Genomic DNA, 26,038 nt, shown 5'->3' on the forward strand with positions numbered 1-26,038 from the left:
TTGACACTTTCAATAAGATATATACATATATGTGTGTGTGTGTATAAAAAGTTAACTTTGACTCAAGAGGCAGGGAGTTTGCAGTTGTAAATATACAGTGTCAGATATAGCATTTAAAAAAAACACTCTATTATTCAAGTCCCAAACCATGTGGAGTGTTACCATTTTTTAATTGCAGCACTTGTCCTGTAGGTCCTCATAGTCATCCAGGGGGTCTTTTAGAAACGCTTATCTATAATTCCAGTCTGAAGAATCAAGGAACTCCCATCTTTCCCCAGAATAAAAGTGAAGTATCCTTGGGATTGCTCCGGAATCCCAATGACTTCATACATATAGTTTATTTAGCAATAACAGTGGTTTTCCACTGCCTTTTCTGGGATTTTTGTTTTCCTAATCCAGCCTACAGCCCTGGCATATTTAGCAGTCTCCCATCCAAGTACTGATTAGGCCCAAACCTGTTTAGCTTCTGAGCCTAGACAAGATTAGCTAGAATGAAAAAAACAAAAAAGAAACCTCTTACTAAAAGAAACATTATTAAAAGAAACGTATTATAGGGTTTTATAGTTTTATATTTTTATCTATGTTTTATTGTAAACTGCCCAGAGTCCCTTTAGGGAGATGGGCAGTGATAAATTTGATTAATAAATAAACAAACAAACAAACAAGAACACTACTTGTTCTGGCTTTTTGGGTTAAGCCCAAGGCAGGCTTGTGCTAGTTAAAGAAACACAGGAATGCAGCATCGGGTCTTCTGCTTTATTCTGCTCTGCAGGGATGCACCTACTAAGGGCAGGATTGCTGTCCCAATTTCCCCTCTCCCAATAAAAGCTCTCAGATATCAGATATCTAGTCCTCTGAGCCGTGGCGTAATTGCCCCAAGAGCAAGAAGTAGGACGTGGGAAAGATTTCCCTATATCCCTGCAGGAAAGAGGCTGACGCCAACCCCCGCCCCGTCTGTGCCAGAAGGAAAAGGAGCTGTAAAGGCGCGGGGCGTTCGGGCGTCTCCGGAGCGGGCGGGGTGGCTGAGGGTTCTTTTCGCGCAAGAGCGTTAAGGGCGGACGGGCGGCGAGCGCTGAGCCCCGCGCCCTCCAGCAGCGGCGAGCAGGAGGAGGGGGAAAGCCCTGCCTCAGGTTGCCACAGAGGCTGCGCCTTAGCGCCTCGGCGGCGCCTCCCGACTTTTCCAGGAGGCGGCGGCGGCTGCTTCGCGTAGGTTGCTGCAGTCCGCTGGCTGGCTGAGGTGAAGGCCGGCTTGGATGGCCCCAGACGCGCTCCTGGGTTGTGGCCCGCGGTTGCTCCTGGGTGAGGATTGACGTTTCCCTTTGTATCTACCGCGGTTTGTCGGGTGGGCTCCTGGTTACTTGCTGCTGTTCCTGCATGGAGTACCTTCTGATAACTTCGCGACAGGCAAACGTTCAACAGACCCTGTCCTCACATAGGGTTATGCAGTTATTACGCACAGGGGCCCTTGCCAAGAAAGGGAATGGCTTTTGTAACTCAACCCCGCTGCCAACTTTTTTCTCCTCTGGCAGAAATTTCCAAGCAATTTATAAGTTAATAAGCAAAACCCCCGGAGGACCAGCTTCACTTAGAGTGTTCCTGCTTGTCCCGGGTAGGAAACCCGCTAGAATAGAATGGTTGGTAACTTACCCGCGTCTTCTGTCTACTGGAACAGTAAAGCGCTTGCGATTGTGACTTTTCATACGATTAGCAAGGAAACAGCAACAGTTGCCTGGGAAGAGGGACCATTTTTTTAGCTGCGAAGCCCCGTGGAAGGATAGCTTGGGCTGCTGTTGGCCAGAATTCATCCCTTCCTCCTTCGAATGTGGTCAAATCCATTCCATCAGCTGAAAACCCATGCTCTTTAATGATAAAGGCAGGCTCTGTTTATTTAATATTTATTTTCACTTAATAGAAAGGCACCTTGGGCATGTTGAGATAAAAAACCTGATTACATCATTGTGGTGCTAAAGCCAGGCCTTGCTACTGAAACCAACAACCCATGTTTTTTTCATGGGTGGAGAAAGCAGAAGCAGGAGGATTTTTTACTGTGCCAAGTATACCATCAATTAGATTTGGCTTTAGATTAGGCCTTAGCTACAACATTGCCTGGCAGGATACCCATTAAATAGAGTACCTAAGTGTCTATTTTTAGCCTGTGTGTTTATTTTAAGGGGCCTTAGAACCCAGGACAGTTTGAAACAAGTTAAAAGTTAAAGACCAAGCTTCCTAGTCCTGGTGTAATCACATGTACCTTAAATAGTTTGTAACATTTCTTGCTTGAGCGTTTTTGCTATAATGTGGGGCTGTAATGTTTATTTAACTATACTGTTCGTTAACTAAGTTTTGCAATCATATCACTACATATCACTAACAATCTATTACATTGCAGAGAATTAAAAGTAATTACCGAGTTAATACTTTCCATTATAAACTCATGACATTTCCTAGTATCTGTTTGCCAGTGAAAAAGAATCAGTGTAATTTATAACCTACAATGTATTAATTAGGGTTGTTTGAACGTATTGTCATAACAGAACATTTGTCTGGATTTGTTTATCTGATAGTAATAATCTTTGGGAGATACTTTCTGCCAATTAATTTAACTAAACATCACATTATTTATATTGGTAGTAGATTAAAATATTGGAATCTTTTCCAGTTCTGTGGCATTTGCCTTAAGATATTGCAAGTGGTTTAACTAGATTACATGTTTTTCTGGAACTCCTGGAATGTTTTAATACCAGTAGTCAAAGCTTAGTGATGAAACACCCTGTTGAAAACATCCATGAGTTTCTGTTCCTATTTACATCCTTTGCTGGGACACAGTTGACTGGCTGGTTTGCTAAGAAATAGAGTGTACTTCTGGACAAAGATCTGTTCTTACATCTGGTGAATGATGCCCATTTTATAAGTGTTCCAAGATAGATAAAGTGTCTCTCAAGTTAAGCTCAACTCCTGGAGACAACATGGACACATTCATGTTGCTTCTTTGACAACAGCATGGAAGTGGTTTGCTGCATTCTAGATTTTTTTTTTTTTGGTCTTCTTTTCTAGTCTACCAACCCACAGTTTTCTTAGATCTCACATTCAAGTACTGTGATGGAGTGCCTAAAAGACCTTTGGGACTCAAAGGAGGCAACAGGACAATTATTGGAGGAAACAGGGCTGTGACTTGAGTCCAGGGAAAGAGGGAAGTCCAAGAAAGAGACTCAGAGTAACTCCACTTTAATTATACCTTAATTACACTTGAGAAAAACCTATACCGTATAGAAATTTTAAACTATTAATAATTTCTACAATTTACAAACTAATAATATTTAACTCACAGAGAAGTAGGTGAATGCTACGTGTAGCCAGAACTTCACTGCCAAGTTCCAGACCTTAATCTTCCTAGACTCCAGATTTCTCTTTAATCTCAAAACAGTTGATGCATAGTTGCAAAATATGTTGAAGGTTCAGACATTTTTTTTCCTTAGGATTTCCTATTTGTCTCTATTCAAATACTGACATGGTATTTTTCAAAATATACTTTTGAAATGCTTTGTCTTTTTCTTCTCCCCAACTGAAGGTGTAATCATTTTCAACTCTGTGACTAGCAGTGAAAATGCAACAGCTGGCCCTGAAACCAAGATGCTGTCCTGCAGTTACATGAATGGAACTTGTACAGGTAACTTATGTATTATAATTCCTCACAGTGGTGTTATTTTTCAATAATAGTGAGTGGAACTGTTCAAGATAGTGAATTAATTAACTGATTAATTGATGTAGTGATTAAGATGCTGGACTAGAAGCCAGGAGACTGTGACTTTTAGTTGTCCCTTAAGCATGGAGACTGGTTGGGTGACTCTCAGTCACTCTCAGCCCATCCCAACTCACTATTTGTTTTGGGGAAAATAGGCAGAGATAGCATTATGTATGCTGTCTTGAGTTGTATACAAAATAAAGGTGGGACAGAAATCTAATGAATAAATAATTTCTATTCTAATTACATGTAACAATGTACAACATTTTAGAAAATTGCCAAGTACCAATCACAATTAGTAAGCTTTTGTTTTACAATTTGTTGTTGTTTATTCGTTTAGTCGCTTCCGACTCTTCGTGACTTCATGGACCAGCCCACACCAGAACTTCCCGTCGGTCGTCAACACCCCCAGCTCCCCCAGGGACGAGTCTGTCACCTCTAGAATATCATCCATCCATCTTGCCCTTGGTCGGCCCCTCTTCCTTTTGCCTTCCCCTCTCCCTAGCATCAGCATCTTCTCCAGGGTGTCCTGTCTTCTCATTATGTGGCCAAAGTATTTCAGTTTTGCCTTTAATATCATTCCCTCCAGTGAGCAGTCTGGCTTTATTTCCTGGAGGATGGACTGGTTTGATCTTCTTGCAGTCCAAGGCACTCTCAGAATTTTCCTCCAACACCACAGTTCAAAAGCATCGATCTTCCTTCTCTCAGACTTCCTTATGGTCCAGCTCTTGCAGCCATATGTTACTACGGGGAACACCATGCTTTAACTATGCGGACATTTGTTGTCAGTGTGATGTCTCTGCTCTTAACTATTTTATCGAGATTTGTCATTGCTCTTCTCCCAAGGATGAAGCGTCTTCTGATTTCCTGACTGCAGTCAGCATCTGCAGTAATCTTTGCACCTAGAAATACAAAGTCTTTCACTGCTTCTACATTTTCTCCCTCTATTTGCCAGTTATCAATCAAGCTGGTTGCCATAATCTTGGTTTTTTTGAGGTTTAGCTGCAAGCCAGCTTTTGCACTTTCTTCTTGCACCTTCGTCATAAGGCTCCTCAGTTCCTCTTCGCTTTCAGCCATCAAAGTGGTATCATCTGCATATCTGAGATTGTTAATGTTTCTTCCAGCAATTTTAACTCCAGCCTTGGATTCCTCAAGCCCAGCATGTCACATGATGTGTTCTGCGTACAAGTTGAATAGGTAGGGTGAGAGGATACAGCCCTGCCGTACTCCTTTCCCAATCTTAAACCAGTCCGTTGTTCCGTGGTCTGTTCTTACTGTTGCTACTTGGTCGTTATACAGATTCTTCAGGAGGCAGACAAGATGATATCCCCATACCACTGGTATCCCCATACCACTAAGAACTTGCCACAATTTGTTATGATCCACACAGTCAAAGGCTTTAGAATAGTCAATAAAACAGAAATAGATGTTTTTCTGAAACTCCCTGGCTTTTTCCATTATCCAGTGGATATTGGCAATTTGGTCCCTAGTTCCTCTGCCTTTCCTAAACCCAGCTTGTACATCTGGCAATTCTCACTCCATGAATTGCTGAAGTCTACCTTGCAGGATCTTGAGCATTACCTTACTGGCATGTGAAATGAGTGCCACTGTTCGATAGTTTGAACATTCTTTAGTGTTTCCCTGTTTTGGTATGGGGATATAAGTTGATTTTTTCCAATCTGATGGCCATTCTTGTGTTTTCCAAATTTGCTGGCATATAGCATGTATTACCTTGACAGCATCATCTCGTAAGATTTTGGACCGTTCAGCTGGGATACCGTCATCTCCTGCTGCCTTGTTAATTGGCAATGCTTCTTAAGGCCTGTTCAACCTCACTCTTCAGGATGTCTGGCTCTAGCTCACTGACCCCACCGTCAAAGCTATCCCTGATATTGTTATCCTCCCTATACAGGTCTTCTGTATATTCTTGCCACCTTTTCTTGATCTCTTCTTCTTCTGTTAGGTCCTTGCCATCTTTGTTTTTGATCATACCCATTTTTGCCTGGAATTTATCTCCAATGTTTCTAATTTTCTGGAAGAGGTCTTTTGTCCTTCCTATTCTATTGTCTTCTTCCACTTCCACGCATTGCTTGTTTAAAAATAATTCCTTATCTCTTCTGGCTAACCTCTGGAATTTTGCATTTAATTGGGCGTATCTCCCCCTATCACTGTTGCCTTTTGCTTTCCTTCTTTCTTGGGCTACTTCTAGTGTCTCAGCAGACAGCCATTTTGCCTTCTTGGTTTTCTCTTTCTTTGGGATGTATTTTGTTGCCGCCTCCTGAACAATCTTGCGAACTTCTGTCCATAGTTCTTCCGGGACCCTATCTACTAAGTCCAGTCCCTTAAATCGATTCTTCACCTTCACTGCATATTCCTTAGGAATATTAGTGAGCTCATATCTAGCTGATCTGTGGGTCTTCCCTAATCTCTTTAGTCTGATCCTAAATTGTGCAAGAAGAAGTTTGTGATCTGAACTACAGTCAGCTCCAGGTCTTGTTTTTACTGACTGTATAGACGTCCGCCACCTTTGGCTGCAATCTAATTATAAATATATCCTGTTTTAATGATTCCTTAAAGAAAAATAGATGCATACATTGTTATTGACCATCAATAACTTTGAATTAATAACCCCATAATAAGCAAAGCATCTGCATAAAACTTTATATAAGTGGAGAGGGTAAAGAGGATGACCTTGACAGAGATATGCAAGCTGTTACTTAGGGATTGAAACAGATTGAAGCATTTTTAAGGTCCAGAACTGCCAGATAACATTCAGAAGTGGCTCAGATACTTCCCCAATTCACTGAACTATAAGAGGTAGAAGGAGGTACAGCATGATCAGACTTGCAAGACTCTGTTATTACAGCCAATCTCAGTAAAGGTACCGTTAGCCTTCCGGCAGAGTTGATTTCCTGGTCTGCTCTACCTCGAGAGGCTGACAATAAACTTTTCATAAATCTAAAAGAGGAAAAATCTTATTTTTTTAACTTTGGTAAACAGTAATAGAGTCATGTAACAAGTTATATACAAATAATGATATAGTTCATTCATTGCCTGAGTATTTAGAAATGCCGCCATCTTTCTGAGCATCTTCTATGAAATAAATTTATTTCTTAGCAATAGCTACATTATAATTCCTGTATTACATTCTTTTATCTTTTGCAATGTCCCAAATTAAGTTTACATTTCTTGGTGTTTGCACAATCCCATCTTTTAACCATTTTTATCTTTTCATTCATAGAAGTATTGTCCATTAATAACTCTGTATTATGTAAACCCTGTAAACAAAAGTTTTATTTGTAATTATAACTCATTCAGTAGTCAGGCTGGTATCTCCATATCTTTCTGTTTACTCTGTCTCCTTCCAAATATTTTAACCTATTCACATTTCAAGATTTAAAACTAACTCTTTAGATCAGCAGATTTTTCAGTTAAAATAATTCCATCCATCTGGAAGAGCTTATCCTGTGAGGTCAGGATGGCTTCCACCCTGCTGACATTTAGGAAAGCTGTAAAGACAGTGCTTTTCTGCATGGGCTTTGGTGTGAACCCCAGTCAGGTAGAAAGCACTGATGGCTTTTAATTGTGGCTTTAATTGGCAATTGTTTTATTTATTATGTTTTATTATTGTAAACTGCCTAGAGTCTTGCAAATAGGTAATATGGAGATGATTGTATAAGCAATTAAAAATATTTATCAAAGGTTAAAATGTGACTCTTAATTATCTTTGTCAAAACTGAAGTTTTCTTTACAGCATATAGTCTAGGCCAATAGATATATTGAATTCCAAACTGGAATTCTGGTTGAAAATTATGTTTTTCAGAAACTCACACTGGTTTAAATTGGCTTTTTCTTTTAATGGTGAATCCCTAATTGGTGATTTGGTCTGCCTCCTTTAATTGGTGTCTGAATGGAAAGACTACATTATATACAGTTTCACATTTCATATAAGAAAGATATGATGAATCTATCTGCTGTAGAAAATAGCCAAATTTTACTCATTTAACATGGGAATATTAGTCCTGATGTTGTTCCTCAGCTTGCTTCAAACTTTGGCCACTAGTGAGAGGGTCAGATTCTTTGCATGCAGCACACTACCCTCTGATAACTTTCCCTTGCAAAACTCTGGCTTTTCTGCTGCTTTTTGAAAATATTCAGTTTAAGGGAGATAGCTTCTTTGTTGAAATCACAATCTGCTGTGGTTGTCACTGTGTGGATTCCTAACAAAGTATTATTCAGTATCCAGCCTGGTAACATTATCTGCACAGCTAATTATTCTTTTGTAATAGCATTAATCTCTAGCCCTTCTGATGATCATTCCTGTAATAGAAGATATTTAATTTAAGTTGTTGTGCTGTCAATTTTAAGAGCACAGATTTCGTACTACAGCTTTCAGATCCTGAATCATAAATGGTTTGGCTGAAATTGTTTTAAACTGGTTCCATAAAACTGGCTGAAGCAGATAATAACAATATATTTTCAAGGTTTTTTAAAGTGTGCTTTCCAGTTAAAAATAAGATTTGGAATGTATTCACTTACTTACATAATGCTAACATACAGCATGTGGCCTTCTATTCAAATCGAATTAGCCATTCAGTTGTATCTGATTCTCGGCAATTCTGTAAGCCAGCTCTCTCCTTCTATTAGGGAATATTAATATTAATATTCTATTAGGGAAGGATTATAAATTGATCTCTATTTGCTATCCAGAACAGCTGGCAATTGGTAGTATTGATAATATTGAAGTAGATTTTTCAAAAATTCAGTGAGGGTTTTTAAAGGATGAGGCCACTTAAATGTAAAGGCATAAAACTTAAGAAGCAACATCTATTGTTTATTGTTAAAAGAAAAGCTGTTTCCTAAACATCAAGTACTGTATTTTGTCTATTGAAGCCACTTTGAAACTGCCAGAGAAAGAACAATGACACATGGTATTGGGTTACCATTGAAACTGAACCAAATTGTGGCTTTGCTGTCAGGGCAGTTGCACACTGTGATTATTTGCAAATTGAATTGTATATCAAACAGTATGGATAGAAGGAGATGTGAGTTCTTTGGGGCTTTCGCATAGCTCCATTGAATGGAAGAGGCAACATGGCACCTGTGTCCTTAGGATTCCCATAGTATGAGTAGATTGTGTCTACTGACCTCCACTATAACTGTCTGTCTGTCTGTCTGTCTAGCTAGCTACCTATCTTGTGAATCTCAGAAGCCCAGTCTCAAAAGAACTGTGCTCTCATATGACATTTTAGCAATGTTAATTAATTTTAACATTTTCAATGTTAAATTACTTTTCACATAATGAAACAATTGTTTTTAATTTTTTTGGGGCATTAATGATACTACAGTACATGAAAACACATATGCCTACTGTTTGAGAAAGCTCCTATGACAGAATTTGGAAAGCCAGAGGTGGTCCCTTCCCCGCTCCACACCACACCCCCAGGAATACTGAATTTGTTATAAACCTACGACTCCTTTTGGGACAGTTTACCAGAAAAGTTATGGCAGGATAGGGACAGTCCGGTGGTATAGTGTTACTCTGGAATATAGCTGAAGTTGCCCTAGCATCAGGTCAGTAATAAAAAGATTTGAAATTTATGCCACTTTTTAAAGCTCCCTGGTACCTCTCAAGACATGAATGCATTAATGCAGGGGAGTAAGAAAGTTCCTTTTGGGATAGACTGCAATTTGTAATCATTCATTATTTACTCTCATTTCAAAAACTTGCTTATTATATAGCTCCTAAGATCCAAACCAAGCCAAATGATACCAATCTCTCCTGCAATTGGAATATAAGTTAAATACAGAGAGTTCGTGTTCAAAATCTCTTGTAATACACTAATTCTCTGTTTTAGAAATCTTGTTTCATCCAGTGATTCCACTGAGAACTTTCAACTTAAATGCTAGGATCAAACAAAAATTCCTACCCAAGAAATAAAGGTGTCAGGGCCAGCCTCGCTCCGCAATAAGACACAGACTCACTTAATGGGTATTAAGGATTTCTGGTTTATTGGAATGATAGCTGACAGAACGAAAAACGGGAACGGGGTAGGTAGGTGGGGGTGCCCCTTTTATACCCCCCTGTATTGCCCCGGGCTTCCCCACCCCTCAATGGCCTGATTGCCCTTGATGGTATCCTTGATGGCTGTATGGGCGTTTTCCCCGGTCTCCTCTTTGTCTCCCTGCAACGGTTGAGTTCTTTGGGGCACCATGTGCTCCTCATCTCCACTCCTCTGACGTCTCTCTTTTCAGTTGTTGATGGGATCATGGGTGTGGGTGTCCTTGGGTGCTTGGTTTAATTCCTGAAAGATTATCTCCTTCCTCCTTTTCCTTAATGATCATGATCCACGTTGTGAGGCTCTTTGTGCCTTGCAACGAGGTCATGACATACTGCCCCCCCAAAGATGTTCTATGGTGCTGGTTTCTCTGGGTATGCCTCATGGAACTGTCTTGTTAGTTGACTAGCCATGACGTGTCGTGCCTGGACCCACTCTGGGTGTGAGAAATGTTTCCATCTCACGAGGTATTGTAGTGTTCCTCTTTGTTTTCTTGAGTCCAGTATTTCTTTCACTTCAAAATGTTGTTGATTGTCTATCATTATGGGTGGGGGTGGAGGTTCTTCCGTATGCCATTTGGATGTGCTCGTTGGTTTCAGTAGTGCACAATGAAACACTGGGTGGACCCGTCTCAAATTGTAAGGCAGTTCCAGTTTGAACGTAACTGGGTTGATTACCTGTATGATTTTAAAAGGTCCAATGAATTTCGGTGCCAATTTCTTTGATGGTTGTGAGGTCTTTATGAACTTAGTGGAGAGGTAGACCCTATCTCCCACTTTGTAGTTCGGTGCCTCCGCCCTGTGGTTGTCCGCATATTTTTTGTACGTTGTTTGTGCGTCTGCTAAAGCCGTCTGGATGACTGGCCAGGTTGTTGCCAGCTGTGCCGCCCAATCGTCTGGTGAGCAGGGCAGGGTTTCAGGTTGCGGCAATTCTGGTATCGGTACAAAATCTCTTCCATAGACCACCTTAAAAGGGGTGTGGCCAGTACTCTGGTGTACTGCGTTATTATAGGCCACCTCTGCAAAAGGTAGTAGGTCTACCCAGTTGTCCTGTTGATAATTTATGAATGCCCTTAGGAACTGTTCAAGTGTTGAGTTAAGGATCTCTGTTGATCCGTCCGTGTTTGGATGCCACGCAGTGGACAGTGCTTGCTTGGTTCCGATTAGTTTTAAAAATTCCCGCCAAAACTTTGACGTGAATTGTGTGCCTCTGTCGGTCACCAACCTGTAGGGGGCGCCGTGAATCCTGTATATGTGTGTTAGGAATAAACGTGCCAGCTGTTGTGCGGAGGGGATAGTCGCGCACGGGATGAAGTGTGCTTGTTTCGAAAAATAGTCTTTTACCACCCATATCACAGTTTTTCTTTGGCTGGGTGGGAGGTCCACAATGAAATCCATGGAAATTTCTTCCCATGGCCGGGAGGGGCTGGCTACCGCCTGTAACAGCCCGTGGGGTTTCCCTCCTTTACGTTTGGTGGTAGCACATATGGGGCAGTTGCTTACGTAGTCTTTTACGTCCTTTCTAAGATTTGGCCACCAAAATTGCCTCCTTGTTAGGTGGAGGGTTTTTACAAACCCAAAATGCCCTGCAGATTTGTCATCGTGTGCTCTGTGTAAAATTTCTCCCCGCAGTGATTCGGGCACGTACAAAGCTTTCTCCTTCCAGGCGAGATTGTCTTTGAAAGATACATGTTGTTGGTTATTCTGCAACCATGTATCTTGCTGTAGTGCTTGTGTGAGTCTTTGTTGCCAGTTCGGTGAAATTGAGCGTCGCCTCCGATCGCTCCCCGCCGTTCGTGCTGGCGTGCGCTGATTCCTTGTCTGGCTCCGCGTGACAGCTGGGCAGCCGAGCTGTTTCTCGGTCCATACTGTTCCTACGATGTCGGAGGCTTGCGTGTCGTCCTGTGGTCGTCGGGAGAGGGCGTCTGCCAAGAAGTTTTTCTTGCCCGGTATGAATTTCAGCGTGAAATTAAACCGGCTGAAAAACTGAGCCCATCGCACCTGCTTCGGGCTGAGCCGTTTTGGCGTGCTGAGTGCCTCCAGGTTCTTGTGGTCCGTCCACACCTCGAAAGGGCAGGAGGCCCCCTCCAACAGGTGTCGCCACGTTTCCAAGGCTGTTTTTACTGCAAACGCCTCCTTTTCCCATACGTGCCATCTCCGCTCCGTCTCCACCCCGCCTCGCCTCCCGGTGCGCCTCAGGTCGTCGGTTGGGCTCCTTGGGTCGGGTTCCGCCGTCGCCGCCGTCCCACTCGCCCTGCCGCCTTTCGACCGGGGTTGCCTCTGCGCCTCCTCCGTCGCGGGGTCCCTGTGCCACCGTCAGCTGTTGGAGCATCTGCCGCACCGCCTGCATCCCTTCCTCCAACGCGCCGAGCCTCTCCGCCATCCCTGGCGTCCCGCCGGGGTTTTCGCCGCTCCGCTCGCCCTCGCCGTTGGCCGTGGTAGAGGACGGGTCGTCCCTCGATCCCGCCGCGGTGCCAGGCGCGCCCTCGCCTTCGAGCGCCCAGGGTGGCGGTTCGTCTCGCGCCTCCGTCGGGGTTGCCTGTAGGTTTGGAGGGGGTCCCCTCGTGTCGCCCCCGGTGCCTCGCGGGCTCCGGGGCGCCGGGGTGGGTCCCTCCCCCGCTGCTTCCCCCCAGCTGGGTTCCATACCTACCGGGGCGTTGCATCGCCCGGACCTCAGCTGCATCCCGCCCTGCGAGAGCGGGGCTTCGTCGCCGGGCGCCGAAGGGTTGCGCCTCCTCGGTTCCTGGTTCTCCATGCCTGGCTGGGTCCCTCACAACCGAGTTGGATAGGTGCCAGGTGGAAAAAAATATTTTGGCGTTCCCGTTTTTATGTCAGGGCCAGCCTCGCTCCGCAATAAGACACAGACTCACTTAATGGGTATTAAGGATTTCTGGTTTATTGGAATGATAGCTGACAGAACGAAAAACGGGAACGGGGTAGGTAGGTGGGGGTGCCCCTTTTATACCCCCCTGTATTGCCCCGGGCTTCCCCACCCCTCAATGGCCTGATTGCCCTTGATGGTATCCTTGATGGCTGTATGGGCGTTTTCCCCGGTCTCCTCTTTGTCTCCCTGCAACGGTTGAGTTCTTTGGGGCACCATGTGCTCCTCATCTCCACTCCTCTGACGTCTCTCTTTTCAGTTGTTGATGGGATCATGGGTGTGGGTGTCCTTGGGTGCTTGGTTTAATTCCTGAAAGATTATCTCCTTCCTCCTTTTCCTTAATGATCATGATCCACGTTGTGAGGCTCTTTGTGCCTTGCAACGAGGTCATGACAAAAGGTCACTATGTCATGTTATTTGGAGGAGAGATTTCTCCAACAGTTTAAGGGAACTAGTGGCTTTTTTGTCTTTGAGGGGGGCAATAGCTGAGATTGAAATAAAAGCAAGTAAATAAAAATAAATAAAAGCATATACTATCCGTCAAATCTCTAAGAGAACATTATTCCTGAAAACCCAATTTGCCATCTTTGAATGGGACACTGAATTGAAGTGAAGACCGTGATGCTCAGCTCCATGTGGAATTTTCCACTGAGAGTGACATTCAAAGCATTAACGATACCTTCTCTGAAACATTTTCCAAATGACAGAACTATTAAAAATATTAAACTATTTTTAAAAAACTATTAAAAATAGAGCAGGAAAAATTTGTCATAAGTAATCTAGATGCACAATTGTCTTTATGGTAGAACCTAATATATTTTTCATTTTCTTATTTCTAGATGGCACCACTGATTTAAGACTGAGTGGGCATTTTTCAGAATGTCCTGAGGAGTACAAGTACTTCTGTATCAAGGGAAGATGCCGCTATGTTGATGCAGTACAAACCCCAGCCTGCATGTAGGTTCCAAAGCACTAAAACACATGCCATTTACCAAGAGCGGAATCTGAGCATGACAGATTCTTTGGAAATATTTGGCTAATAGTCTGTTACTTATTTGAATGTTCCTTTCAGCTGTTCTTTCAATTCTGGAGTGAATACTGTATGAACTCTTATTTTAAAAATCATAATGCAGTTGTGAATGTCTTTCAATTATGGATCCCTCCCCAGGTTGTCTTTAATGTTGATGAGTAGACAAAATCTTCCCTATACAATGATGATTGCTAAAACTTTATTTTTTATTAAGAAATTCATAAAATTTCTTAGCCACATTGACTAAGAAGAATGCCCATGAAGAGTCTCCCTAGTTTAGAAGTTCACCTTGCATATGAGGAATCTGATGAGATTGAAGATGAGGTGGAGTGAGCATCCTGATTTTTTTAAATTACTCCTTTAAGGTTATGAGGTATAACTTTTAAAATTACTTTTCTTTGCAAATAAAAAAAAAAAATGCCAATATCTTGGATTTGATATTGCAAAATCCTGGACTTAATCATATTTATGGTACAACCTATACACATCCTCTATCTTCCTTCAATGTGTGTATTGTGTAACTGCTGAACTGGAAGATCCTATGGACAAGATTTTTTTAAAAGATTTAGAGTTAGCACAAGTTCATTAATGAACGTTCATCTACCTGCTTGTAGGTAGTGGGAGTGATTGAATCTGTCCTGATCTAACAATTATGCTTTACTTGGATGCGTGCATATATATCTTCTCCATTACTTACTAGTTGTGGTAGTGGTAGTGCTTCAAGGATCGTTGACCGACAGAAAGGAAAGATACGTCAAATTTTAAAATATTATCAGGGATCCTCAGTAAAGACAACTGAAGTTTCCTGATAACGTGTCAACTCTAATTAGCATTCCACTGCAACATACAACCACAGGAAAAGTAGTTCTGGGTGTCCATATTTTTATTTTATTTATTACTATTTATCCTTATATTTAAGATTCTGACAACAAAAAAAATTACTCATTTTGGGTAGTGTTTAAACTGGAACTGCTTTCTTCTGTGATCTGTTGCTCTGGTGGTATTTCCTTTAATACAACTCCTGCCCTGCTGTATCAGGAATTCCTTTGGATGATAGTTTTCAAGCCCCGGGATCCATATGTATTTGCAGTTTATGTGCAGGTCTACCCAAGGCTTCCCCAGTCTATACTTCTCAATTGTGTCAGGGTACACTTTTCATAATCACCAGCTGGCATGGCTGATGGTGATGGGAGTTGTGGTCAAACTCACCTGGAAGGAACCAGGTTAGGAAAGATTGCTCTAGGCAGAAGTGTGTACCTGGGATAGAGGCCAGTTTGCAGGAGTAGACTTTAATCCTGAAGGAAAAAAACTCTTAACTTATAATACATTTTTTCTATCTTTTTTACAGCTGTGAAAGAGGCTACACTGGGGAAAGATGCGAGCGGTTGGATTTATTTTATCTAAGAGGGGATCAAAGTCAAATTGTGGTGGTTTCTTTGATAGCTGTTATGGTAATGCTTATCATCCTGATTGCATGTATCTGCACTTGCACTCAGTGAGTACACCCATATGAAAGTTTGGCCTCTATATGTATTATCATGAAACTACGAATGTAGCTATTAAGTTAACCAGCCTTTAATAATTATACCTTTTGGAAATTTCCAATACAGGATGCGCGTGCACATAGACACACACACACAAAATATGTACAAAGAAAGTAAAAGTGAATTTACTATTCCTTATTGAGGTAAAAGGTTCATCCTCAATCCTAGCTGTGTTGATCCAATAATCTTCAATATTGTTCCATTATGTAAAACTATCCAAAGAACACAAAAAGAGATTTCTTTAATTAAATTATAAATTTAATTAGTTCCACATCTATTTTTTTACAATGGTTGTATATCTCTAGGCATGAGTTCAATATTCTGTTATGCTGTTGCTCTAAAGAAATGGTATTCCATGGTAAATTCCATGTAATTCTTTTTAATATAATACAAAAAATGGACAGAGAAATAGAACAGAATTCTGTGTAACCTGGATAATGTACTTTTTGTTATTATAGCTTTTTTAATAGCTGCATCATGCTGCTGACTTACATCTTGTTATAGATGACCCATAATATCTGATTAGCCCATGTAGAATTTTGGACTAAAGAAGCCTTTGATCTTGTCTAAGCAGGGTGGCTCAACGTATGATTAAGAGATTTTTTTTTTCATTCATATTGCTAAGCTTAACTTCCCCATTCCATACTGCTTTATTTTTTTATGCTTAAAACATATTATAGTTTTTTTTTAAAAAAATTGATTTTGACTCAGTTTTACAACTTACCAATATATACTGATTCTTGGTTTGGTTTTCTGTGGCTTTAGTTATTCCTCCCAGCTTCCTGTCAATTGCAAAGTTGGTAGCCTTCTTTCTGAGCCTGTGATAGACAGCCTGTAACCTTGTATAAGTTGCTGGATGACATCTCTAACATTTCTCAGTATTGGCCATACTGGCTGGAACTACTAGGAATTATAGGTCAGCAATATCTGAAAGGGAAGAGATTCCTCAGCCTTGTTCTAAGTCCTCATCCAAATCATTTATAAAAGTAATGAAGAGCAGAAAGTCTAGAACAAGACCTGTGGCACTCCACTTAAGAAGCCCCTCCAGGTTGATACAGGACCATTAATGAACATTCACTGGGAATGGTGGTTCAGTGAGCTGAAATTGAACTCGTACAACTAAAAATACAAGACTGTTTTTTTTATTATTATTCTTGTATTTTTGAATGTATGAGGACTTGACAGTAGATAGAGGATAGGGCCATGCATGCAGTCCTTCCCATACTCCCTCTGACCTCCATAAGGTCAGTTGGCAGGGCTTGTGTTTGCTTGAAGTCAAGGACAGGGCTCCATGTGTTTGGAGATGAATAAAGCAGGTCTGTCCTAACAGTCAGGAATCATGCTGAGACAAGGAGTAGGTCTCTAGTGTTTATTACTGCTACATTAGACAGAAAATCCTAACAAACTGAAGAAGCGTGGGAAAACCCAGACAGATAAACCCCAAAAGTTAAGGCGGGTCTGATCTGTGTCTCTTTGAATGGCTGTTTAATTCCTCAGTACTACGCATCCATTTTCCCCCCTGGATAGAGGCCCCCTCCTGCTCGCCATCAGTACTCATGACAGGTCTCAGATCACATAGCTGCATTTGAGTTTATGTTAATGCAAGTGTTGCTCTCCTTTGATTCCAGTTGGAGATAACATTCTCCTTCTTCATAGAGATACCCTTGCAACGTTTATCCAGATTTATAAGAAATCAGTTGTTTACAAAATGTACATATTGGTCAATCAAATAATTTCTGATCATAGGTAGCAAATTTGCACTATGAATCTGTGACTCATAGATGTAATTTCCAACTTCCTTTCAAAGTTATTGTCGAAAAAAACGTAGAAAGAGGAAACAGGAGGAAACTGGGACGTATGATAAACGGCAGCCTATTAAAAGTGATGATATTCTTGAGATGGATATTGCATGAAGGTAAAGAAGGCTCTGAAATTTTACATGCTTGAAATACAAGAATACTAATGTAGGGTTAGCTAACCTCTTTTATTGCCAAAATTAAGTAAATTAATTTAATTTGGAGTCATAATTTTTATCTTTAAATGTAAATTTGTTTTAGTTTAATGGATTTGTTATATTCTCACTGAATGAATGCTTTATGGTCGTGTAATGGGAAAGCAGTGGCAAGCCACCCTGCTATAGTCTGCGAAGAAAACGTCGCGAAAGTGGCATCCCCCCAAAGGGTCAGACATGACTCGGTGCTTGCACAGGGGACCTTTCACCTTTCAATGGGAAAGCCATATTTCTCTGTGTGGACATGTGAGTCATTGAGGGTTTCTTTTCTTCCTAAATATTGTTTTCTTTCATATAGGAGAAAACAGTGATGAGGACAAAAAATCCACACATATCAAACAGTATATATTTATACAAGTTACACTGTATGTGTTCCATTGAGAACATACACAGTCATCATCATCATCATGTTTATTACAGCCCTAAGGCCAGACACAATAAAACTATACAATAGCAACAATCTTACATTAATACACACACACATATATATATATAAACAAAAACAATCAATATACTACAATCCAAAATTAATTAAGAATGAAAATACTAAAATGAATTGAAATAAAATACTATGTTAAAAAATTCAAAATCTAAATGGTGGCATGGAGTATTGTGCAGATGGTAGCACAAAACTGGGCAACCTGGAAGGATATTTTTGGGTCCTTATCCGAAAGAAGTAACATTAGATAGAAGTCACTCTCCCTGCCTGGAAATTTCTTCAATAATGGATATATAAGGATCTGTCTAGAATCTTTATGTAGGGAACCATATAATAACATATGGCTTAGGGTTTCTACTGAGCTGTCACCACATGGATATAGTCGAAGGTGCATAGGAGTACCCTTAAAATGTCCAAAAAGGACTGCTGAGGGCAGTGTGTCCAGCCTGGCAAAAGTGAAAGCTTTACAGAATTTCAAAATTGTGATAGATGATAGATAAGAAGCTGGAACGAACCCTTCTGGAAGAAAATGACGTATATTGGGGTGTAGCACCTTACTTAAATTTGTTTGGAGATCTATATCCCAGATTCGTTGTTTCAGGGCGGTTCTAGCATTATCAAATCCTAATGAGCGCAGACTTTCCATAGAGAAGCTCAACAAGCTCAATTTTTGTGAGTAGTCAAAGGGGATGCTTTAAAAAAGCAAATGGTTTTTCTGTTCTTTGAGCTTATTACAGACACTTTTAAAAGACAAACACATGAATGATAGTATCACACTTGCGCTGAATTCATCTCACCATCTCTTTGTGGCTTTTTCTTCATCAGGAGCTGAAAAAAAAAGAGTAGTTGTTATGAGCCCAATGATTTGCTGAACTGCAGTAGATTATAAAAGCTACTCTATCATGCTTCCATCTTTTTGTTATAAGATTATTTTTCAGAAACCTTTTCATCTAACCATACATTATATTGTACCAGTATGATGAATAACAAGACTGTAGTTCTCTGTACACTTACCCATAATAAGTGACTGCAAGGAACAGAGAGGGATTTGTATCTGCAGAGGTTCTGAACAATACAGTAATAATTCTGACAATTGCTTTCTTTCTTAACTCCACAGGTTAACAAAGGTGCCTGCTGGCAGGTTCCAAAGACTTGTGCCCTTTTCCTTTTGATGACTTTCCTGAGGACTAGTGACTTGAAAATAAATAAGGATAAATAAACACGGGTATATAAGTTAATGTTCACTTGTAACTATTTGTGATACCTGACAGGACAATCTAGTATTGGGAACCCAGGAATTTTCAGATATGTCTGAAAGATTTTAGAAGCACAGTATTTGACATTTAACTCCCTTCAGTTGTCAAGTTGAAAAGGAAACAGGTGTTTTATCTACCGTCAAAACAGGTAAGACATCTGGTAGTATTTTAATGTTCTAGAGTAACTAAAATGGGCAGTTATGTCAAGGTTGCAGTTTTATGAACAGCTATATTTTTAATTGGTGATTTAATGATCTGTATGGCTGTTTTGAACTACCTATTTCCTATTATATTTTGCTTTGCTGTCATCTTTACTGAGAGGTGGACTATAACTGTAATAATTTTTGCTTTGCAAAATTTCACTGTTCTGGGTCTATGTCTTAGGTTGGACTTGGGATAGTATCATGCATAGACAGGTTAGGTGATACACAGTTTATTGGCAAATTGGTTGCAGGTTGGTAGTATAATTCATGCCCCATGTTGCCTTCTAAGGGTCTGGATGCCTACCCTTTCTGCCCCACTTAACTGGGTGGGAGGTGGTATCCTTGCAGCCCCACTATGAACCACCAGGATTTAGTCTTTAACCAAGCTAAAAGCTTACTAAGTAAGGCTAAACGAGCCTATGGAGTCTGGGGCCAGCCCTAACCTAGGCTTTGTCCCACCAGGGCCTAGCCCTCTCCCAGTCAGTCTTAGCTGGCCTTGCAGCTGCTCTCTGCCACCAAACCTCTGCAGTGGCTCACAGCTGCGGTGACTGCTTTGTTCGGCCTCTGCCAGGGGCCATATTGGCAAATCTTAGTTGCTGCAGCTGGTGTGGTGAGCTACCACTCCCTCTGTTGGCCTGCCACCCGGGTCTCTTTCTTGGGCTTTGGCTGCTGCACTACATACCACTGTGGGGCCTTTTTAGTGGCCTCCCCACCAAATCTGGACTGCAGGTGGACCCCTTCCTGGCCTTGACAGACCTCATTTTTGTAGCAGCAGCTTTAGGCTGGCTAAGCTGGGCTGCGGTTTTCCTTTCGGCTTGTAACTCTATTCAGGTGTTGGCTGAAAAGAAAAACTTCCAGCTTTCTTTACATCTCATTTCAGCCAGCTGCAATCTACAAAGAAAAAAATATCTCCCATGTCTCTCTTCTGGGGTATAAATTCCTGCTCTTCTCTTTGCTGATGTCCTCAGTGTTGCTGGGTGGTAGGATTGCTTAAAGGGAACAAAGGAAGGAGAGAGCTGGAGGATACTCCTTCCTCCACAACAAGCAGATTTGTTCACCTCCACATTTTTATACCTGAAAGACTCTTAAGACAGACATGTGCAGGTGATATTTTGCAGGACAGCCCTCCAGGGCTTCTGTATAGCACCATTCTGAAATAATATTTTATGGCTTGTTCTAACCAGAGTCATCGGGTCTTCAGCACTCAGGAGGGTGCCAGGCCTTGGAAGTACAGATTGCATTGGGGTCAGTGACAGCATATGCGATACTACCTCCTTGGGGATCAGGCCACCAGCAACCAATTGTGCCTGGCGTTAAGCTATTGATAGATGAGTTCTTGTGTCCTAGAGTTGCACACTGTGATTTCCACAGGCCTTCTAAAATGTAATTGTTCATACACATGGTGCAAATCTGTGGGTTATTATAAATATAAGGTGCCTTGGTGTATCTATAGTTTCAGTATGTGTCATACCTTTCTATATACTATGCAGGGGAATGGGAGTCTTACATTATTTTCTGAGTGAGATGGGTGGTGACTAAATGATGTGTGTGTGTTTGTGTGTGCGTGCGCGGATAAATATTTTCTGAAGCACATTACTCCTTAACAGCACTCTATCCTTGAGCCAAGAAACTCAGACTGTGTTCAGCAACATGAAAAGAATGATAAATCTTATAAGCTATGTAGAAAGCCTTTTGGACATGTGTGTGTGTGGGTGTGTGTGTATCCAGTTGCAGTGACTCAACCTACAGACATACACACACACACACACACACACACACACACACACACTGTATAAGCTACATTTTTGTAAATGGTAGTTTGTATCAATGTTCTAAGCCAGCCTTCCCCAATCTTGTCCTTTTCGAATATATTGATCAACAAATCTGATAGTCAGTTCAGTGTCTACCAAATTAGGGATGGCTGTCTTATACTGTTAAGATATATTTCTGTAATTATGGTTTATATGTAAACAACAATGAGAGACATCAAAATCTCAAGTGTTGCTAGTATCCTTCACAGTTGCTAGTATTTTTCATCATGGTCTCTATGATTCACACATGTAGGTTATCAGCCTTTGCAGAGCCCTGTTCCAAACTTCCTAGAGCATACATTATTGTTTAGTGGCTGAGTCTTTTTGCAGTTAAACACTGCTTCTGTCAAACCTCTTCAGTTTGTTTTTAGCCACCATGTGTAGACAGGTTGAGTTGATCAACCTTTGGTTTTATTTTTTTCTTCTTGTTTTAACCATCTTTCAATTCTTCCTTAAAGTTGATCAGTAAACTTACCCTTTACCCTGTCCAGATAAACATAAATTGTGTATTTTCTGCCTTGTGAAAAGCATGCAGTAGTCTGCCAGGCATTTAGTAAACATTGCCGGGTGTTTTCTAAATAGGCTTGTTGAAATTTCTTTTTTGCGGGCCAATCTTGGGAGCAAGATCTAAAGGTGGAAAATTTTGGAGCTATAACTCTGGATTGATTCTTTTTGGGAAATGATACAGACCATAAGCAAGGAGTGAAGTTTTGTCTCCCTTTGTTGCAGGGGAAATTTAGTACAAAAATAAGAATTTCTTTCCAAGCAAAACTGAGAATATCCACTTACTTTATAAATGCTACTTCTCTATAATATCTATATTCAGCTTATTCTCTGTGTTTTTGGGGGTTTATCCTTATAGGTTATCTTACATTTAAAGGCACGGAATCTCTGTACTCTCCTTATTTCTGCTCTTTATCACAGAATCTCTCCACCAATGGCTGTTTTCAGTCTCTATTGGTATTCCCTTTGCACCTCCTTCCCTAATGTCTCCTCACCACCAAATTTATGGGAAAGTCTTGAGCTTCAGTTTGGCAGCTGGCTTAATTTGAATCCGTATTCTCATATATAAGGGAAACAACTTTAAAAGTGGTTTATAATATGCCAAATAAACTGTTATATGTTCAAAAAGCAGTGTAATATTTTTGTTGAAAGGGCTGTCATGATAAGAATACTTACATGGGGAAAAGTGGCCTTTTTGGGAATAAACTCTTTCAAATTTTACATACTAATACCAGTCAGCAAACTGAAAAAACACAACTGATGGCTTTGCTACAAATTTATGATAAAGCAGTAAATATTTAATGTAGCTTACATAGTATTCTTAAAAATTATAATTACTAGATACCTGTTAACTAAGATGGTAATGTCTACAAAATAATAAAGCAGAATTTATTTTTACTGGGATGTTTTGGTAATCTTGTTGCATCATTTCTGTAATCTTTAATAACATTTTTTTCCTAAAAAAAATTGTGTTGCATCAGTAAACTTAAACTCTTCACAGTTTAGAAGGAACTCTTGGCCTTCCAAGGCTGTCTCTGTGGCCAACATATTCAGTATGAACTGGAGAAATCCTTGAACTGGTGGTCTGGTATATCACTAAAGAAAGGGCTACAAACTAAACCCCTTTTTGCATTGTACATTACATATTTAGCATTGATGCTTCCATCACTCCATCTTTATCCTGGCTATCCACATGCCTGGAAGTGACAACATTCTTGCCAACCAGCTCAGCCATAGCAAAAGAGTCACTGTGAATAGAAACTGCATCTGTTGATGATGGCAATAAATCATATAGACAACATCAAGGTCAGTTTGTTTGCATTATGGGACAACAACCAATTCCTAATATTTAGCAGCAGTGATAGAATAGTCTTTTGGTGAAGACCTCCATTTCTTTTGGAATGGATTCCTATTTTACACATTTCTACCCATTCCTCTGCTAGTCACAGTCCTGGTGAAGATTTGACCAACTGCATTTTTGTCACATCTTGACAGCTATGGTAACCCCGTTTTGCACTTTTGCTCCATCTCATCCATCAAAAGTACTTCCATCTTCCAAATTAACTCAACTCTCTATGCATCAGGGGAAGTCTTTTGTCTGGGCTGTAAGCTGTTTTGGAACTAGAGTTTCCCAGAGTAGGAATGTGATTATGTCAGCACCAACAGCCACCTAGCATCAAGCCTGAGAAGTACAAAGCAGTCCATTAAGTCATGGGAAAAGTGGAAAAAAGAAATGTCCAATTTAAACTCCAGTGGGCATAAGAGAGAACTGCACCCTCATAGTGTCAGCGCCACTAGGTAGACAAGACCAAGAAATCACCTCCACAGGAAGGCTAAAACTACTTTTATTGAGATTGGCTATAATAACAATCTTGCAAATCTGATCATACTATACCTCCTCCCCCTTCTTACGCTTCAGCGATTAGGTGCCTGTCTGAGCTGCTTACAGATGTTATATGTCTGTTGTGGACTTAAAATATTTTTCTCCCCTCATTGCCCTAGCAACAGATATTGCATATCTCCATCAAGGTAATCTTCACTCTCTACACATGACGACAGAGGGCAATCAGCTGCTTAAAGTGGCTTCATTCTAATATGATATATCAGAATGATATATACACTTTACCTTCCTCAAGTGCTCAGAGACATAGGTTATGTCATGTCCTAATCTGCAAGGTTTGTGTGTACCTAACTGCCATTACCCTTCTTGGGTGAAAAAACTTTCTGTTTTTGAATAGGGTATATCTTGTGTGGTATTTTTACTTACATATAGCCTCGTGTGGCGCAGACTGGTAGGCGGCAGTATTGCAACCGAAACTCTCCCCATGATCTGAGTTCGAGCCCAGCGAAAGCTGGATTCTCAGATAGCCGGCTCAGGTCGACTCAGCCTTCCATCCTTCCAAGGTCGGTAAAATGAGGACCCAGCTTGGTGGGGAAGGCGATGACTGGGGAAGGCAATGGCAAACCACCCTGCTATAGTCTGCCAAGAAAACATCGTGAAAACGGTGTCCCCCCAAAGGGTCAGACCTGACTCAGTGCTTGCACAGGGGACCTTTCACCTTTCACAGACCACCAGGATGTGGTATGTGACTGGTTTTATCCTGTATAGGGACTTGTCAGACACGTGTAGCCAAACCCTCTACCAGGAAAGATAGATTCTGAAAGATTTGATATGTCCCTTCCTGAAACACCGCTGAGCACCAGGACTGGATAGCTGTGATGGAATGTGACAATAGCTCCTAAAGCTAATGCACTGTATATACTCCAATAAACTACGTGTTTAATTCCCAGTAGAGGGTTTAAACCCCACAGAATAAAACCTGGCTATGTACATCTGATGAGTCCTAATATAGGATGAAACTGGTCATGTATTGCTTCCTGGTAGTCTATATAAGTAAAAATACCACAAGATACTCATTCTAATAAGTAGGGTGAGGACTTCTATGACATGTCATATTTTTTTCTGGAACCTTTATTTGAATTTATAAGTAAGTTAAAACATGTTTTAGAGTAATCTGGTGAGAATTAGATGCTTTTTATTTTGCCTGAAGTTATATTTTGACTTTTTAAAGGTGTTATGTCATATTTCTACTTAATTTTGTAACAGACGTCATATTTTGGTCATTGACAACCCTCCTGATAAGCCAGCAAAGAAAGTGAGAATTTGCCTGTTTTTTTTTTCCCTTATTCGCTCCCCCACTCGGTGTGTGTGTGTGTGAGACAGAGAGAGAGAGAGAGAGAGCGCGAGGTGGGAACAAAGGCTTCTCCCCTGACCAGGCCTGGAAAAACGGTGAGAATTTGACTGTTTTTTCTTTTGCTTATTTGCTCCCCAACTCAGGGCTCTCTCTCTCTCTCTCTCTCTGTGTGTGTGTGTGTGTGTGTGAGACAGAGGGAGAGCAACCTTTTTTAAAATGACTTCAGCAGGCAGAGGCTTCTCCCCTGACCAGGCCTGAAAAAAAGTGAGAATTTGCCTATTTTTTTTTTCTTTTTCTCATTTGCTCCCCAACTCAGGTGTGTGTGTGTTCAAGGTGGTGAAGTCATGTGAGAGCTGCAATCTGATTTCAACATGCCTAAAAGTAGATATTCAGCGAGTGTGAAATTACGGTGTCTTGTTCAAGAATTTGGGGAGCAGATTTTCAGTAGCAATGGTGATATTTTGTTTTGTAAATTGTGTGAAGTTAAGGTATTGGCCCAAAAGTGTTTTAATATTCAACAACACTGTGACACCGCAAAACACAAGAGTTGTTTAGCAAGATTTACCTTCACTGAGGTAATGTCTTCTTTTCAAGAGAGCTTCTTCTTTAATTGCAGGTTCATCAAATACCAAATCAGAATTTTGTAAGGATCTCTGTATAATGATGGTTACTTCAGATGTTCTCTTAAGGAAATTAGGTAGTGGTAGCCTCAGGCATTTTTTGGAGAAGTACACCAGTCACCCAATTCCAAATGAATCAACTGTAAGGAAAAATTACATCTCTGCCTGCTATGAAGATGTGTTAGAAAAGATAAGATCTGCTGTTGACAACCATAAGATACGGGTTTCAACAGATGAAACAAGTGATGTAAATGGAAGATATGTAGCCAATGTTATTATTGGCACTCTGAATTATGACAAGCCTGGTGAAGAATTTCTAACATGTGAAACTACAAAAAGTAAAAAAAAATCCACTATTGCTATGCTCTTCTATGAAACTACTCTGGCCGGATGGTGTAAAAAGGGGAAGCATCCTTCTCTTTATAACAGATGCCGCTCCATACATGACTAAAGCAGCCAAGGGACTTAAACTTCTTTTTCCAAAACTGATCCATATCGCATGTCTTGCACATGGTTTACACAGAGTGGTCGAAGAGATTCGAAGCAACTATCCTGCTGTAGATAAGATAATTTCGAATGGGAAAAAATGTTCATTAAAGCTCCACTTTGAGTACAAAAGTTCAAAGAAATTGCTCCTACTTTGGCTCTCCCTCCCCAACCAGTTGTGACGCATTGGGGGACTTGGCTGGATGTGGCTATGTATTAATTCACAAATTATGCTTTCTTGCAGCAGATAGTTAAAGAA

The 26,038-nt window shown here is 40.8% G+C and overlaps 1 protein-coding gene across 1 annotated transcript; it reads left to right on the plus strand.

Annotated features, from left to right (window-relative positions):
- Window positions 1–873: 873 nt before the first annotated feature.
- On the plus strand, window positions 874–19,884 carry BTC (betacellulin). Its single transcript, XM_063300379.1, has 6 exons — window positions 874–1,299; window positions 3,569–3,667; window positions 13,521–13,638; window positions 15,060–15,206; window positions 17,063–17,170; window positions 18,823–19,884. Exons 1-5 carry the CDS (start codon window positions 1,254–1,256, stop codon window positions 17,166–17,168), a joined length of 516 nt encoding a protein of 171 aa, XP_063156449.1. The 5' UTR covers window positions 874–1,253; the 3' UTR covers window positions 17,169–17,170; window positions 18,823–19,884.
- Window positions 19,885–26,038: the final 6,154 nt, after the last annotated feature.

This window comes from Candoia aspera, chromosome 4 (assembly GCF_035149785.1).
Source record: "Candoia aspera isolate rCanAsp1 chromosome 4, rCanAsp1.hap2, whole genome shotgun sequence".
NCBI lineage: Eukaryota > Metazoa > Chordata > Lepidosauria > Squamata > Boidae > Candoia > Candoia aspera.